This window comes from Dermacentor silvarum, chromosome 7, assembly GCF_013339745.2.
Source record: "Dermacentor silvarum isolate Dsil-2018 chromosome 7, BIME_Dsil_1.4, whole genome shotgun sequence".
NCBI lineage: Eukaryota > Metazoa > Arthropoda > Arachnida > Ixodida > Ixodidae > Dermacentor > Dermacentor silvarum.
In genome coordinates this window covers 115,712,958-115,731,480 of record NC_051160.1, presented here as the reverse complement: position 1 = coordinate 115,731,480, position 18,523 = coordinate 115,712,958, and the positions used below count along the sequence as shown (strand labels likewise).

The window sequence follows — 18,523 nt, the reverse complement described above, 5'->3', positions numbered from 1 at the left end:
GTAGAAAGGGCCCATCGTCTAGCTTCACTGGCAGATGACAAACAACCTAACCTAACCTAGCCTAACACAACCATCTCTTGCAATTGAATGACGACTCTGTGGCAGAGCATGTAACACGTATACCAACATTTTGTGTCTGCTGCCCTTGCTGCAATTTCTTTTCGCAAGACCGGGCAGAGCAGCGCGCAGCGTGGAGCGGCTCTTTACCGCAGCTGCGAGAAGCTGCTGTACGGTGAACGCGATGACCTGGCTGCCGTCAGGGAAGCCCTATGGGAAGCCGGCATCACGTGGCCAAGACGTCCCGCCAGGGCGGACGTGCTGCACACCGTCCTGGCCACGTCGCTGCGCCTAGGCTGGGACGTCCTCTTCCGCTTCGTGTCACTGCGGTCTCCACAGGGGCGGCTCGCCATAAACTCCGGAAGGAACTTCGTCCTCATCCTCAACAGGAACAAGATGGCGTTGGAGCTGGCTTCCACGGGCACGCGGCGTGGTTACTTCTCCATGCTCCGCAGCAGCATGCTGCCACGCCAGGTGAGCCAGAGCCCCAAAAGAGCGGCCGTGGTAGACGAGGTCAGCTTCCAAGAAGTCGCTGCAGTCGAAGAACTGACGCTGCCGCTGCTGAGCGCAGCCTACTACGTGCCCAGTGCATCGCCCGAAAGGGTTGACATGGCGGACATTTCCGAGCTCGGACCGCTCGGACTTTCCCGCGCGAGGTGGTCGGCGGCGCTGCGGAAGTTTGGCCTGGACGACGTGGCGGAGTTTGTCACGGCCAACCCCGAGTACGTGCAGGCGTTCCTGGAGCTGTGGAGTCGCCTGGGAGAGAACACAACACACGTCTTCGTCTCCTGGTACACGGTTCAGGTACAGATTGCACAGCGCGTTGCGGGCACTGGGCTGCGCTAACTGAGGAAATTGTTATTTCGGAAATTCATTACCGTTTCCACGCATTGCGCAACGAGGAATTGAAATAGTAGTAGCACTGAACCCCGAAACTAATCCACGGTCATACCACCAACTCTGCATGGCCACAACCTGTGTTTCAGTTTGTTGAGCCTTTTTCTTTTCGACTTCACTGCTTATGGAAATAGCTGCACGGCGTTCACTTTGTTCATTTTGTGTTAAAAGTCGCGATACCCATAGCTGGGTTGAATCCTTGCTGATGGCTATCTGTACATTCTTTCAGGAACACGCCCTCTCGAAATTCGCAGAAACCAAAACTTATATTACTCGTACTTGATAGTCATTCATTTAAAAGGTGGTGTAAACTAAAGACGAAGATATTAGACGTTTTAAATATATTGGAGGCTATAAATACAGGCTATGCGATATGGGGTGCAGGTGAAGTAGGACTAGATTCACTTCTTCATTGTAACTAGGGGCGGGTGAATTTTTCAAGTTTCGAATCGAATATTGAAAACTAACTATTCGTATTCGATAATGAACTATCCGGCATTTGCGAATATCGAAACTATCCAAATATCTCGCAACCGACCGTTAACTGCGGTTACTGCTCTCCAACTGCTAAAGAAAGGGTCGCAAGTTATCAGAAGTGAAACAATTACAAAAGCTTTCCAAGCAAGGCAGTGACAAAAAGAGTACTTAGGCTTTCTTTTTTCGGTTTCACAGCGGAATCCTACGTGCATGACAACCTGCGATGTTGGCTTGTAGTCTGTCATTTAGTGTTTTTGGCTGTCTAGTCATGTAGCTGCTTCATCTTTTACACTAAAGCCAGTAATGTTGTTCTTGCAATGACCCAGGTATCACAAAAAAGATACATAACGTTTTCGTAGCGTTTATCCGAGATGATAAAAACAGTTTAAAGAAAACATCAGTGAGACAGCTTCGTCGGTAAAACATCGTATACATCGGCTAATGTCCGGCTTAAGTACTTTTCTGAGACGATCTATAACATGTCTTAAAGACGTATTCGAGAAGCTCGTCTACAAATAGGATTGGGAAAGAAACAAATAAGCCCTTTGCGAAAGCTATTCATATCCAATTTCTAAGCGTTTTTAAGACGTTATCAAAAAGCTGGTCTAAAAAAGGTCTTGAAAGGTTTACAATAATCTGAAGCTAATTTGCGGCGGTTCCAGATGAGTCGAAGCATCGGTGTCGAGTGCACAAGAGCTCCTGGTGCAGTGCCAATCACTGCTGCCTATCGACGCCGACGCATCCTCTACCAAGTCACATGAAAATGAACGTGTCCACGAAAATGAATCTAGAATACTATCTTTGGTATGCAGCAATGATGTTTCCAACCAAAATGGGAATGAAATCCCGCTAAGAAAAAATGGGCGCGTCAGTCCAGGGCTTTTGCGCCAAGTGCGCATGGAATGAGGACAGTACGACAAAGCAAACGTTTATTGAAAAAGTGCAAGATTTCAGCAAAATGTATAAGAAATACAAAGTAAGTTGAATTAAAAGTACCCCAACAATGACTAAAGTTCGCAGATACAATTCTTAATGAACTAGAAACTGATAAACAATGACTACAAGATACAAACAAAATTCGTAAAGTTTCTTATTTAGCAAAGTAAACAGCCCATGCAGTCAGATGAACAGACTAGAGTTATTTAGAGATTGATATCACATCAACTGCAAGAATCACACTGAGAAATGCGAGATTCAATCGCATGGTAGCTGCTTACAAGCAATGTTACCAATAATCTAGAAGCTTGAAAATAACACAAAAAGGAATAACGCCGCATAGTATCAAAAACAAACACTGGTAACATGTTAAAATAAAAAATACTGCCTTTGGCATACGTCAAATAATGTAATGGTGTAAATTAAAAGAACCATAAAACCAAAAAGCAACAATCAAGTAAAAATAGTATAGAATACTCAAACGGGGAAATCAGTTTCACAAGTGTGCACCATTGTATAGCAGTGTACGATGAGACTGAGTAATGCTGCATAAATAAAATAATCTTAGCATTCTAGTACACGAGACATGGATGTATAAGCCTCATATTACAAACTTATATAAACCTGGAAATTAAAACTATTGCACTGGAAGCTTCATTCAAGTAACCAAGGAAGTAATTCTTGGTTTATATGAAAAGCATTGTACAGGAGGTACATATGTACCACTCTGAAAAAAAAAGCATAAGTCGCAATGAATCATCTGCAAACCAGTGAATACGTTTGTACACTGCCATGTTACACTTTACACACATCTCCTGTTTCCTAAAGTAAAAAAAGCACTCTGAATGACAAGAAGCTTTTGCACATGTAACCCTGAGCAAACGCTTTGCCAGTTCGCCCTTTAGCAGCCATCGTCATCTTCAGCCGCTTTTTATACAGGGTGTTTAACGTAACTTGCCCCAAACTTTAAATATGCAAATGCCACGTAGCTGGACAGAACCAAGGAAATGTTTGTCGCCGCTTGGAGATACTCAGATTATTTTTTAATTACACCTAATTAGATAATTAGCCTTCATTAATTCTTCAACTTCTCGATTATTATAATTAGATAAGCGTGAACGAGAAAATTGTAAAGCAACATGAAAACCTCCCGATACAGCTTTCTGTTGCTCAATACGTGCTACTTAAAAGCGTTTTTCCGGGTGTGATAGGAGCCCTCGAACACACTCAGAACTGCCGCGCGACTGGCCGCTCGAGCCAGTTTGCGTGTATTTTGACACTTATCTCATTGACACTTAACTATAACTGAGAAGTTGATTAATTAATGAGGATCAGTTATATAATTAGGCGGAATGGAAAATATTGTCAAGTGCAACAGAAGGCCTTTATAGGAAGAAGTACTGCACCGGCAGAGACGAGCACTAGCGAAGAAGATGGCTTACCCCAAAAATGAAAAACTTCCTCTTCTCTCCTTGCCTGAGGCTCGCGCTCGCCGCAGCTCGTGAGCTGGTGGCATTTTCCACCTGTGAAAAAAAAACGGGCATCGTCCCGATGCTAGGGCTAGTCGACGTAGGTAGAGGGAGAAAAAAAGAGGGAACGAACATAAAGTTTCCACAAGTGGGGGTGAGGGAGAGAAATAAAAAAAGTAAGTCATAAAGTTGAGACGTTGTCGCACTATCGTGCGAAATAATAAGGCTTGAGGCGTATAACGTGCACTATCTCCGAGTGGTGCCTTCGACGCTGGGGCGATATGGCACTATCCGGGAGAACCTCGTAGTTCACGTCGGGTTAGCGACGCAGCACTTTGTAGGGTCCAAAGTAGCGACTGAGCAGTTTCTCCGACAACCCCTGGCGGCGCACCGGCGTCCACGCCCAAACTTGATCGCCCGGGTGGTATTCCACTTGGCGATGGCGAAGATTGTAGCGGCGTGCATCTACACTCTGCTGTTGCGAGATGTGTAGGCGTGCCAATTGGCGAGCTTCTTCGGCGTACTGCGTAAATTGCTCAGCGTCAGGGGTGAGCAGTGCGTCGTAATCGTGTGGAAGCATCGCATCCAGCATGGTCTGAACCTCACGTCCATAGACAAGACGAAACGGCGTGAATCGCGTTGTCTCCTGGATGGCAGAGTTGTACGCAAATGTTGCGTACGGTAGAACCTGATCCCACGTCTTGTGTTGTACATCGGCGTACATGGATAACATGTCGGCGATGGTTTTGTTCAATCGCTCCGTCAACCCGTTGGTCTGCGGATGATATGCAGTGGTCTTGCGATGGCTCCTGTAGCTTAGCTTGAATACGTCGGCAATCAGCTGGGCCGTGAAAGCTGTACCTCTGTCGGTGATCACGTACGACGGGGCTCCATGTCGAAGAACGATCTGGTATATAAAAAATTGGGCAACATCGGCAGCCGTAGCGCGTTGTAGAGCCCTTGTCTCGGCGTATCTGGTTAAATAGTCTGTGGCGACTACGATCCACTTGTACCCGGCGGATGATAATGCGAAAGGCTCGAGTAAATCCATTCCTATTTGATCGAATGGTGCCCTGGGTGGTGCGATCGGTTGCAGCAGCCCCGCGGGCTTCAGTGGCGGGGATTTGCGGCGCTGACATTCACGACAACTCTTGACGTATAGCGCTTTACAGATGTAGAAAGTTTGGGCCAGTAGTACACCTGTCGAACTCTAGCGAGAGTTCGTGAGGAGCCTAAGTGACCAGATGTGGGCTCGTCATGGCAGGCAAGAAGAATGTCGCGCATGTCAGCAGGTATGACGAGAAGGTAGGGTTTGCCGTTGCTGTACGAGTTTTTCTTGTACAAGACACCACTTCGAAGGCAGAAGGACGAGAGACTGCGAAAAAGGCGTCGAGGTATGGGAGAGTTGCGTCCTTCGAGGTTTTCGATGGTTGCGCGGATTTCGGCATCCTCGCGCTGTCGTGCGATCAAGTCCGTTGCGGTGAGGGCCCCAAGGAATCCGCTGTCATCCGCAGCGTCCGGATCACAAACTTCGGTAGGTGCACGCGACAACGAATCAGCATCTTCGTGCTTGCGGCCTGATCTGTATACGATGGTCAGATCGAATTCTTGCAGACGAAGGCTCCATCGTGCGAGTCGCCCAGCGGGGTCTCGTATATTGGTCAACCAGCACAATGAATGATGGTCGGTCACTACTTTGAAGGGGCGACCGTAGAGGTAAGGCCGAAACTTCATGGTCGCCCATACCATTGCAAGGCAATCTTTCTCTGAGGTGGAGTAGTTCACTTCTGCGCGTGAAAGAGTATAGCTGGCGTAAGCTATCACGCGCTCTGTGCCCTCTTGGTGTCGGACCAGAATGGCGCCAAGATCCACGTTGCTGGCGTCGGTATGGACTTCAGTATCAGCGTCCTCGTCAAAGTGAGCAAGAACTGGTGGTGTCTGCAAACGCTGCTGCAGCTCGGCGCCGCGTGCTGCTCTTCATTCCAGACAAATGGTATATGTTCTCGTGTGAGGCGAGTCAGAGGTTCGGCAATCCTAGAAAAATTGGCGATGAAGCGGCGATAGTATGCGCAGAGCCTCAGAAAGCGACGGACTGCTTTCTTGTCCCGTGGAACAGGAAACGAGGCTACGGCGGTGGTCTTGTCAGGGTCAGGCCGAACGCCATCCGCGCTCACAACATGGCCGAAAAACTTAAGTTCTTTATAGCCGAAGTGGCATTTCTCTGGCTTCAGCGTGAGGTTAGCGGCGCGGAGAGCGTCCAGCACAGTCTTCAGACGATTCAGGTGTTCCTCAAAGGTCGCCGAAAATACGACGACGTCATCAAGATAAACGAGGCAAGTATGCCACTTCAGACCGGTAAGAACAGTGTCCATCATTCTCTGAAATGTCGCAGGTGCAGAACACATGCCGAAAGGGAGCACTTTGAATTCATGATACAGGCCATCCGGTGTAACAAAGGCAGTTTTCTCGCGATCTGGTTCATCAACTTCAATCTGCCAGTATCCGCTTTTCAAATCTATAGATGAAAAATACTTGGCGCGTCGCTGTGTGTCGAGTGAATCATCGATGCGGGGCAGTGGATAGACGTCTTTTAGGGGCGAAGCTCCTTAGGGTGTGGGTCTGTCCCTCCTCTGTAGTATGTAGTAGTAGTAGTCGTCGTCGTAGTAGTAGGTAGCCACGTCTACTTTTAAGAAAAAAAAATTCCGAAAGTTGTGTCCGTAGCGCGGAATCGAACCAGGGACCCCTCGCTTCCGAACGCGCGGCGCTAACCACTACGCCACGAAGCGCACATGGACACACGCACCACCGATGACAATAAATACCCAATATTAACGAAAGACTGCGCATTTCTAACGTGTTTGTGCTAGCGCGTTACGGCCCGTGTAAGAAGCTGGTGTAAGACGCTGTGGCCTCTCCGCCTTACCCCCGTATTCATAAACGCTGATGGCGTCGGCAAACGCGGTGCACGTTCCGGCATGTGTAAACGGCTGCCTAAGACGCTGTGGCCTCTCCCCCTTACTAGAGAGTACTGCACGTTTCTAACGCGTTTGTGCTAGCGTCCCCTTAAGCGGGAGATGGTGCAATTATAATGAAGGATGCTGTTATAAAATAGGAATGACGTCACATATGGCGCGTGTCATTGGTGGAAGTCAATCGTTCGATTTAGTGCGGCGAGACTGGGCGAATTACACGGAAGATTCACGGTTTACCGATGATTCCCTCCGGAGCTTCGTCCACTCATCATCATTCACCCCGTGAATATGCGGTGTTTTTTTTTTTTTAGTCACGCTGTTTAGCCGCCTGTAGTCAACGCAGAAACGTAGCGTTCCGTCTTTCTTCACGAGGACGACCGGCGATGACCAGGGACTTTTGGAAGGCTGTAAAACATCGTCCTGAAGCATCTCTTCGACTTGCGTATGTATCGCGTCACGTTCCTCTTCTCTCCTTGCCCGAGTACTGGCTCGCGCTCGCCGCAGCTCGTGAGCTGGTGGCAATATATGTAATCTGAGTATCTCTAAGCGACGGCAAACATTACCTAGGTTCTGTCCAGCTACGTCGCCTTTCCACATTTTTGAAGTTTGGCCCAAGTTAAGTGAAACTAGAGACTTGGGCTAGTCGTACACACACCAGAGCTGATGTGTGTTCCCCCTTCCTCGTCCTTAGTCTTTTCGCGCTGTTCCCTTGTCGAGTCTGTATACGGCGAACTCCGGCGCGTGTCTCGTGCTGCAAGCTTAAAAAAAGGAAGAACAAGAGAGCTTCTCCTGCTTCTGCCATCGGTCCGAACGGTTCTCAGGTCTTTTACTCAAGGCGAGACTGACGATCTTCGAGGTGCTACAGCGGAACGGTCGCCGAAAATTGTCAGCGATGCCGTCGGCGATGCGGTCGGCCAGCTCGGTATGATTCCCGAGAGACATGTCTTCTTGTGTGGCAGCCAAGGTGACCACCCCATTCAGCGGCAGGCGCTGAAGGAACAGTTCACGCAACAGCGGGCTGTTTGCGTCCAGCTTACAGTAACTAAGAAGCCGCCGCATACGACGTAGAAGTTCCGACGGTCGACGAGCTCCTGCTCGTTGAGAAGCTGCTGAAGCCGCCTGCGCGCAAACACAGACTTGCGATCCTGCATCGTCGATTTGAAGTGGTAATATGGTGTGGTGTCGTGGGGCGAGTCCACAACTTCTTGAAACTCCTCAACCACCTCTGTCTGTAGAGAGTACCGAGACAGCACGGAGAAACCACGCGCGCTGCGAGGTAATGTGCCGAAGGTCGAATATGGCCTCCACCTGAGTAAATCAGGTTGCAGGATTTTGTGGCCAAAAGGACGACAGGTGAATCTCCAACGTGGCGAGGCCCTCTGCACTAGTCGTTGGTCTCTCGTTGGTGGCATCGTCCATGACAGGGTGCTCGCCGTACGATCACGTCCGGGTCACCACGTTATAGCGACCGAGGTTAGGTCCACTACAACAATGTGTCAGCGAGCGGAAAATCTGAGAGCCGTTCGGACCAATGGCAGCAGCAGAAGCTTTTATTTCCCTCCTTTTTTTATAAGCTCGCAGCACGAAGCACGAGAAACACGCGCCGGAGCGCGCCATATATAAAAGGCGGCAGAGGAACATGACCGATGGCTGATAGAAACCCAACTTTCACATCCAAAAGTATTTGGCACACAGTCCAGGCAGAATTCCATTGATGAACAGCTTGGGAGCGCACCACTTCACATTATTCAGTGCCTCTTGCAATGGAACTGTCGTACATGCTGGTACTTGAAATGTTTGTAATGTAGACACACTTGTTGGCCTGGACAAGTATACACCCAGATATTTGCACTAGTGCTCCATTTTGTCGAAGTGGACATGTATCCTGCAGTACGCTGATAGTTGAAATGTTTTGAATGCAAATGCAGTGGCTTCAGCAGAAGGGCTTGCCCACCTACTATCGCTGGCATATACAGGGTGTCCCATCTAACTTGCACACTAAGACGACGCGAACAAATGCATGTTGCGGACTATTGTTTGCAGTAAATCACACTATATTTTGTATTCGGATCAATTGCATAATTGGCTGATATTAAATAACCAACGAAGCAAAGAAAACTTATATTATTAAGTTGTAGAGCGGTCTACAAAACGTCCGATTAAACAGTTTCTAACTTTCTATTAAGTATTAGTATTTTCCCGCTTACTCCAAATGCCCTCAAAATACAAAAAATACCATGTGCCATGCCCCCTTGTGCGTCGTGATTGCAGTGCCCCCAAACGCTCCGCGTACAAACGAACATAGCATTTAGCAGGGTGTGCTGCCGCTTAAAAGGCGACAGGGCATCGACGCAGGCGTTGGCTGCGCGATTTACGCCAGCAACCGTTATCGCTTGCGCTGCGATAACGCTTGCCCTATCGCGTTTTAAGCGGCAGCACACCCTGCTAAATGTTACGTTCGTTTGTACGCGGAACGTTTGGTAGCACTGCAATCACGGCGCGCAAGCGAGCATGTCACGTGGTATTTTTTGTATTTTGAGGGCATTTGGAGTAAGCGGGAAAATACTAATACTTAATAGAAAGTTAGAAACTGTTTAATTGGACGTTTTGCAAACCACTCTTCTTTCCTAACTTAATTGCTTCAGAGGTTCGTTCAATAATCGAAACTAATTATGCAATTAAGCAGAATACAAAAATAGTGACTTACGCCATACAATGGTAAGCAACATGGGTTTGGTCGCGTTAGAATGCATCGACATATTTTAAAATTCTGGCTAAAGTTAGCTGGGACAACCTGTATATGCATTTGCTCTTCACTTGGTAGCACCAGAGGTAGCACTGCGGTATAGCACTGAAGACTTCCCTCTAGGTGTGTTTGCTAGATAAGTGGGGAGGCCTACACATTCTTTCAATTTTTGCAGCCTGTAATGAAACATAACAGCACAAGTAAGCTACAATGTTAAAGAGACATACTAAATTTTATTCTGACTTATGAAAGTGGTATGTACATAAATATGCAACTACAACACTGTATCTGTAACATAAAAACAAACATAATGAGGGGAACTATAACAATTATTGCAGGAATTCTTTTGAAGAGGCTGCTCAATGAAATCACATATGTAGATTCTAGATTAAATTTACCAAGCATTTCAAGTGAAATTAGCGACAGCTTATGTAATACTATATTAAATTGCGTTCACTCGCCCTTCCTGTGCTAGCAGTGTGATTGCTTGCATTTCTTAAGCGATCTGGAGAACGCCCTTTAAAGCAGATGAGGGAAGATGTCCCAATGTATGTTCATGTGTTTTCCCGCACTTTCACCAGTGGCCGCTGTGTTGATGCCAGTGGACTGAATGAGAACGATCAGTTGACACATTCCAAGGAAGCAAGAATAATTAAAGCCGCCATGTGCTGAAAGCACTATCACGTTTTAATTCACCTGTCAACTGCTCACTACCATTCAAGACACCACATTCAGTCACAATGCATTCGTCCGATACTTCTGCGGTTATTGGTACACTGTTGCCCTGTAACCGTATTTTGTACTTAGACCTCCCCGCAGGGACCAATTTATGCAACTAATCATGTACGAATCCATTCCGCATTGCCATGGTGAAAATGGCTGTGTAAATAACCCATCACATGGACTCTAAGCAGCAAATGCTATGTACTTTTACCCTTCAACTTACTTAGTGCACTGACATGCCTAAATAGAGGCTTCTCTGCTTTGTCTGATGTACGATAGAAAAGTTTGTTGCACAAGGACCAAGAACCACGGCATGCCCTGTTGCGCGAAGAGCGCGAAGAGCGCACAAATCGAAAGAACCGCGCGAGCACTTCTCCAGCACCGTGCGTACACTGGCACACGCACGAACTCGGCAGACGGCCGACTAAATGTCGCGAAGGCCGCGCAGCGTAAAGTCCGACACCAGTCACAAACTGCGAATAATCGTGACCACATGGCGTAACAGGATATTTTACGACAAGGGGATTCACGATTCACACATGCAACGTTGCAAGTTGCAACGCGGCTTCCTCCTTGTAAAAGTTGTCGAGGCATCAAATACATGAATAATAACTGCATTGCCACTGCCAATGCCATTGTATATTAGATGCTGAAAACGGATTATTTAACGCTGTGCACTGTCAAGACAAGTAAATTATGTGTTTGTTTTATAAAAGAATAGCTTCGTATGTCCCAAAAATTGTGGCAGAAATAGTTGATATCAATGCTTCCGCGTTTTTTTTTTTGTCTAGTAAGTAAAGAAAATTATCACGCGAACATTAGAACTATATCAGTTAGAAACCAGCAAAGCAGTGCATGCAGCTGATATGAAGAACGTAAAGGCCATAAAATGAACAAGTTGACAAATATTTTGATGAATCTTTGTCATTGAAAAACCTTGTTTACATTTTTGTACATATGCAACGACCAGAGAAACACCTCAATGATGCTGTCCTTCCTTGCAATGGACTGCGCAGGAGCAGATGTTACCGGTCGTATATTCTAATTGCACCGAAATTATAGTCGCAACAGTGAGTACATATAAAAAGCAGAAGTTCCGCAAAATACACATTAGAAATGCGAAGATAGAATGGAATATACAAATGCCAAGATAAACGGCAAGAAAGTGTCGCGTGAGACCAAGTTCACTGCTTGTGTACACAAAACCTCGCAGCAAGATATTTAAATATACGTATAAGTCTGCAATAAATCTACGTATCTAAGGAAACGTCACTGTATATAATGCGTCAAACAAGACAAATAAACATGTTGCGCCGTCACAGATAGTAAACTTCACGCATACGAGTAAAAAACAGACGATCCAGCCAAGAACAAAACTATGATCTCAGAAATCATGATATGCATTTGGGCCATGCTGCGATCGCGACAGCACCATGTGGCTGGAATAATAGAAAAAGAATGCAGAAATCGATATGAAAATGTGTATTTTAACTGCCTGCGCAGCGGCAACAATTATTCTGCACCCCAAATTAAAGAAGGGTATTGCTTCGTTTCAAAAAAGAAGTAAGAACATGTAGCTAAAAAAGGAAAGAAAAGGACAAACGAAAGCCACAGATGATGCGGCAAGTTGATTTACCCAACATCCGAGTGCGTTTTTGGGAAACGCCGCGTGTGCCGGGCTTTCAATGAGCAAGGTTTGTCAAAATTGGTTATTGATGTCCCCATAATTTTTGTATCCCCAGGCTAATTTGATCATCATGCTAACTGTTACCATAAACGGTGAAAACTTCTGTGGTTTTAAAAGCTTATGAACAGTCATACGTTTTCATAATTACGAACTTATATAGGAACGTGAAGGAACAGATATTTTTACAGGCATTGATTTTTGCTGCTTCGCTATCTAAACGATAAACTTCACTCATCGGGGAGGATTAGCGAAGCGTTCAATAACTTCGGACACGTTGATGGCGACGTCTCTGTGGGTGTATAGAAGCGCCAGCATAACCATGCGTTCCTCAGACATTGTATAGCGCAAGTGGTTTTTTAGTAATCTCATGTTTGAAAATCTATCTGCCCTGGCAGTGGCACTGGAAAGGTGACTAGAGCAGTTTGTACACATGCACATATAACCTGCAGTCTCCATGAGAGAGGGCATCTATCTATTCCTGTGCTAAAACCTAACAACACTTCGATATCGTTTCCTCAGCACCACGCTCGCCAAGGTAGACAGCCGTTCTTTACAGAAGCCACAATTCTTGGTCCCTGGTCCCATCCGACGTCGGAATGAACTGCTTTAAAAGCACAGGACTTAGAGAAAAACTATAGAATGTGCGGACTGATGTTTCTTTTTTCTTTTTCTTTTTAATCGTCTCTTGTTTTCTAATCTTTTCTGCCCTTACCCCATCCCCCTGTGCAGAGTAGCCAACCGGACACTGAAAAATTAAATTATGGGGTTTTACGCATGCCAAAACCACGATTTGATTATGAGGCACGCCGTAGTGGGGGACTCCGGAAATTTCGACCACCTGGGGTTCTTTAACGTGCACCTAAATCTAAGTACACGGGTGTTTTCGCATTTCGCCCCCATCGAAATGGGGCCGCCGTGGCCGGGATTCGATCCCGCGACCTCGTGCTCAGCAGCCCAGCACCATAGCCACTGAACAACCACGGCGGGTTCAACCGGACACTTAACCTGGTTAACCTCTCTGCCTTTCATCTCTTATTTTCCTTCCTTGCTTCCCCTTCGATATCGTTGACATCCCTGTTTACGTACCTTGCACAAACAGTATGCTGTTCGATTCCAGCAATATCCGTCGTTTCGTCAGCAAGTACAGAGAAGCAGCCTGCAGCGTTCACTTTTGCATGTAGGCTTTCTTTGATAATTTCACCACAAATTTCTATAATTTGGTTTTGTACGTCTGGTTTCAATACGGGGCATTACTGGGGCAACTTTCCAAATGGTTCTTCAGATATGTATCTCCACAATCAACTCGCATGCGATGAAGCGCTCTGGAAATACCAGTATTTTCAGCGGGGGCTTTGCTTAAATCCATAGGACCAGTGTCCCTATCGCCACGGCGAGCCAGACCTTGCCGACCGCAAAAAAGAACTGTCTCAAATTAAATAGGCCATTGACTTTCTTCTGTTTTCTCTTATTTTACTTTGCCTGCCCTGGTCCAGCTTATTGATCACATTGGGCGCGCTTCCTGAAAATTTTTAGATAAAATTATCAGATGCCAGCTGACAGTCACGGTGATATTTAATATTTTCGTGTTTTTGGAAGATTGCGAGCGCGTGCTTCCATTTCTGGAACGACTTGGACACACGCGTTCGAGTGCGTGCATGTTGGCCCAAGTTTATTAAAACATTAAACCCTGAAAGTTCCAGAATTAAAAATCAGAAGCACGCCTTTGGAAATGTCAGTGCACTTTTCGCGTCAAAAGTGTACGAGAACTTTATACCCATCAAGTTTCGGAATTGAAATCCATGCGCTCCGTAGATTCCGGTGCCGCTGCGAGATGCCGCGACGCGCCCGCTCGCTATCGAAAAGCCTTTGAAACTTTGTGCTCGGCTGGGGCTCCTTACGTTATGCGACTCCAGGTGCATGGGCGTTGCCACGAAATCCAGCCCGAGTTCGCAATTTTCGCGCCGAAATGTCTTTTCGAGCGTCAAAAAGACATTGTAGACAAATTCCAGAATGATTCCCGGTGCCGGTGGTTGTTTTGATCGGCGGTGCATGACAGCACGAAAAAATTTCGGGGGGGGGGGCTGAAGCCCCATCAGCCCCCCCCCCCCCTGCCTACGCGCCTAACACCGTGGTCACGTGACCGATGTGACGACGGCATCGCTACTTTGCGTAAGGTTGGAGAAATGAACTCTCCCGCCAGAAACGGCGCCGTCGAAAACCCGGCACGCTAGGTAGTTCAACAGATACGGATAGTCTTATAAAAACGTTTTCAAAACGTATTCACCCCTCGTTTTTAAGCTGCCGCGCCTGTGACGTTTTTAAAGCGTCGATTTTGGTCAAAAATCTGTTTTAGACGTTGACTCCATTAATACGACGTTTTGAAGGCTTTGTGTGCTACCTGGGCTCTTACATTTGGTAACATTACACAAATCTTTCAGCAGCTTTTTCATTTCTTTCCCAAAACTTCTGCTTATTTTAGTAACTATTTATTTAGCGTTAACCACTTATTCAGCAGCTATATATCCTTGAAAAGCTTGCTAGAAATCAGGCTCTAAAGATGTTGAGAGGGTATTCGTGCAATGTTTAATGGCAATTAGTATTTGATGTTTAAAACTGATCCTAATTGCCTCTGATAGTCAGCTGTCTTATTTCACTAGTCAATAAAAGTGTGCTATCAAATTATACCGTAATAAATATTCCAGCGATAAATATATGCGTCTGCCGTCTGTATATTCGATATTCGTATGACAAGCTTTCCATATACGCTAAATGGTTGCCGGCGAAGCTGTAACTATGGTGTGTCTGCTATAGTGAATATTCCTATAGTGAATTTATATATTATTGGCTGTATTGAGCGTCTTCGGCATGTCCGTCAAAGAGCAAGGACACCGGCGTCTTGTTTTCGCCCGGCGCGATGGCCAAGTAGTGCGTTTGCTGCGCCAAGCCCTCCCCATCGTCATAGACTAGACTAGCGTATGAGACAAAGCGTTCATAGCCACGGCACACTGCACGGCATCGTCAAGATCCTGACGTCATGATCCTGGAAGATGTGGTTAAATGAGCGTCTGTCCCATAGCGAGTCCGACGGGCAACTGCTGATAACAGCGCTAGCGCGATCTCTACGTCACGAGACAAAGGGGCACAGCGATTGGTGGGACGTGCCGCCGCCGAGCATCGCGACACTTGTGAAAGAGGCATCGGCGGTGGCGAGGGTTATAAAAATGGGGCATCCATCACCCGTTTTGACACCTGTGCTAAGGCACAGCTGGCGGGAAACCGCCACGTCCATGGAGCCAAACCACCGCCACGCACATGAAGCCGATAATTGTTGATCTACTTCCGGTTGCCGGGCGTGAACTCCTGGAACATTGCCTGTAACACCTTCGCTGTAAAAACTGATGAAGGAATTTTTGTCCTAAACAAATGTAAAAGGCCGCGTTGCAAAGAAAACATCGCTGTTCGTAGCGTAAAAGATAAACTGCCACTTGACTTAACTTCCAAACACGCTAAATAACAGACTACAAGCAAAAATCGAAGGTAGTCCTATAGGCTTCCGCCGTGAAACCGAAAACAAAGCTTGCCGAGCATCGCGACACTTGTGAAAGAGGCATTGGCGGTGGCGAGGGTTATAAAAATGGGGCATCCATCACCCGTTTTGACACCTGTGCTAAAGCACAGCTGGCGGGAAACCACCACGTCCAAACCGAAACAAAGCATGCCGAGCATCGCGACACTTGTGAAAGAGGCATCGGCAGTGGCGAGGGTTATAAAAATGGGGCATCCATCACCCGTTTTGACACCTGTGCTAAGGCACAGCTGGCGGGAGACAACCACGTCCATGGAGCCAAGGTACTTGACTTAACTTCCAAACACGCTAAATAACAGACTAGAAGCAAAAATGGAAGGTAGTCCTATAGGCTTCCGCCGTGAAACCGAAAACAAAGCTTGCATCAGCTATTTCATTTATGTATTGTTACAAAAGTTTATGTCGTCTCAATTCTCATAATTTGGGATACTTTGTTTAGCAGACGCAGAACAGTAACAAGACTTTCAGAGTGGGTTGTTGCGAAATATTTAAATAGTTTGGACTATTCGAAAATACCGAATAGTTCATTTTCGAATACGAATTGTTGGTGTGTAATATTCGATTAGTATTCGAAACTTCGAATATTCACCCACCCCTAATAGGCACAGTCACTTAAAAATCAGACGCGATGTCCTGATCAAAATCAAAACGGAACCTTGGCTGACTTTGTAACGAACTCTCACTGTGATGTGGTGCCAACTGCTCGGTATGAAAGCGTAGTTCAAGCACCAGCACTTTCAACGCAGGTCGCAGCACTGCTGGCCAACCAGAACCTGATCGTCAACTTCTACGACGGCAACTCCCGGCGTGCTCTGTCGCTCCACGTGGCCTTCTGCTTGGGGCTGGCGTACGCCGTCTCCGGTCCCGTTCTCTTCTCCGGCTACAACCGCCACATCCTCAGAGGCACGGTGCGACAGGACGCCAGCCGCCTGCTCCTCGGCGTGCGCGAGTTCTTCAGGAAGCGACTGGTCCGCTGGCGAGGCTACGACATGAACGCCACCGTGGTCGGCCAGTGGTCCTCGCTGGACGTAGTGTTCAGGGAACTGGGAAACGACGACCGCGCCAAAACTGGGGACGCTGTCGGCGGCTCCGGTAATAGGGGCAGTGGCGTCGCCGAAAATACGAACGTCGGCGGCGTGGTGCCGGACCTGACCGAGGACTCCCTGGTCGCCAACCTTCGCAAGGTGTCGTCATCAGTTGCCACGGGGATGGGGGATGATGACGCCGGCGCCGACGCGGAGGAAAGCGCCGTCTCGGTCTCCGTCAGCGCGATGCGTACGTTGGCCGTGTCTAGGGCGAGCCGCGATTTCACGCTTATGCCTTACGCCCTCTCGTTCCCGCACTTCGACGGTCACCTTCCCGCGGCCGTCAATTACGGAGGGCTCGGAGCCGAAGTGGCGAGGGCGCTAGGCCTACTCGTCGCGAATGCTTACCGCTCCCACCCGACGTCGAGCGTCTGGCTCGAAGACCTCGCCCATTGTCTCAGCACCAGCTCGTTCGCGGACGATGCCGGCGTCGACGTGGCCGAGGCGCTGTCCCTCGGGGCCCTGGTGGACGTGTACGAGGATGCCCGAGCCGGCGTGGCCGCGGCGAAGCTCCCTGGACTCGAGTCGTACACCGACCTGCAGCTCTTGTTCATGGCTCTGTGCTTCGCCAAGTGCCGCGGCAGCGGCGCTCGAAAGACGCCGCTGTCGGCCTGTAACCTGCCGCTCATGTACTCGCCGCAGTTCGCTGGGGCTTTTGGCTGCGCGGTCGGCACTCCCATGAACCAGCTTAACCAGTGTCCAGGGATGTGAATCTCATGCTCTGCGATGTGCCGAACGTTTTTAGCTCTCTTTAGTCGCTGAAACTTTATCCCTCACAGCTTTCTATGTGAGCAATTGTGATCGTGGAATTCGGATGCTTCCCAAACGCGATTTTGCTCCCTGTTGGGTAGGTATAGCAATGACACGCCTTCCGCTCCCACCTACATGTACGGACACTTCCAAAAGACAGGGCGAAACAATGTTCATTACGAATGGACATTTACACGTATCCGCTATTTTAGAAATGCGCACGAGCGGCTTGTTCTTGTTTTTAATTGTCTGGTGTACTCTTTCTTCCTTTTCGTGGCATATATACTCTTGTCAATGGACAAAATGCGACGGGGGCGAGCATTACATGCTTTCGAGCTATTGCTTCAAAATCGCCAGAGCATAAGCTCGCAATCTCATGCCTCGCCAATTAAACTTTTGTTATCGTCACCACGTGCCCCTCGTGCAAGGACCAGTCTTTCAAATCCACTTCCCGTAAAATTATCTTCAACGTACGTGCAGGGTTGAAAAGCGCAACTTGGTGACCTGGTTTGCACACATATATGGAAACCGCGCCAAACTTAGCGCAGAGAACAAAAACACTGCGCCGCGTCCTGCGCCTTATCGTTCTTCTGGAATCAGCGCTGCTCGTTCCCACTATACCTATACCTATTAAAAAGGCAAGCACGCTGGCTAGATATCTGGGATGTTTTTTCGTCTCCAACTAAAGACTGTTGCAACAAATGTAACAGCGGTCGCAAGCGTTTTCCACGCTAACTCGAGAAATACCGTAAGCAGCACCGCGCTTGCTTGGCATATATGCGCGGGTTATTTTCTGTCCGAGGAAGACAGCCCCGGGCAAACCAATTCACCCTGAGCATTGCGCGATGGACGCCAGGGCTGGTCAAGCGTCCGCCTTCATCCCCTTGCCGTTCTTTTTGAGGTTGCGGGCCTCGTGAGCTGGTAAAATGGCGTTATATACAGCTGGTAAACAGTCGATTTTCTGGGTAGACACTTCGAATATATCTCTAGTGCATCGCATTACACGCACACTTTCGTGGAATTAAAAAAAAAAAGAACGCACTGAGCGACAGCCCTTTGAACCTAAATGTTCGGGAAATGCGGCATACAATATTCCATTTAATCTAGCTGAACTCCAATGTTGCAACAAGTCCGCACC

General features: G+C 47.7%; 1 protein-coding gene across 1 annotated transcript; it reads left to right on the top strand.

Annotated features, from left to right (window-relative positions):
• The first annotated feature begins 166 nt into the window (after nt 1-166).
• LOC125946935 (uncharacterized) lies at nt 167-17,729 on the top strand. The gene is made up of 2 exons (XM_049671137.1): nt 167-861; nt 16,297-17,729. Exons 1-2 carry the CDS (start codon nt 454-456, stop codon nt 17,344-17,346), a joined length of 1,458 nt encoding a protein of 485 aa, XP_049527094.1. The 5' UTR covers nt 167-453; the 3' UTR covers nt 17,347-17,729.
• The last annotated feature ends 794 nt before the right edge of the window (nt 17,730-18,523 follow it).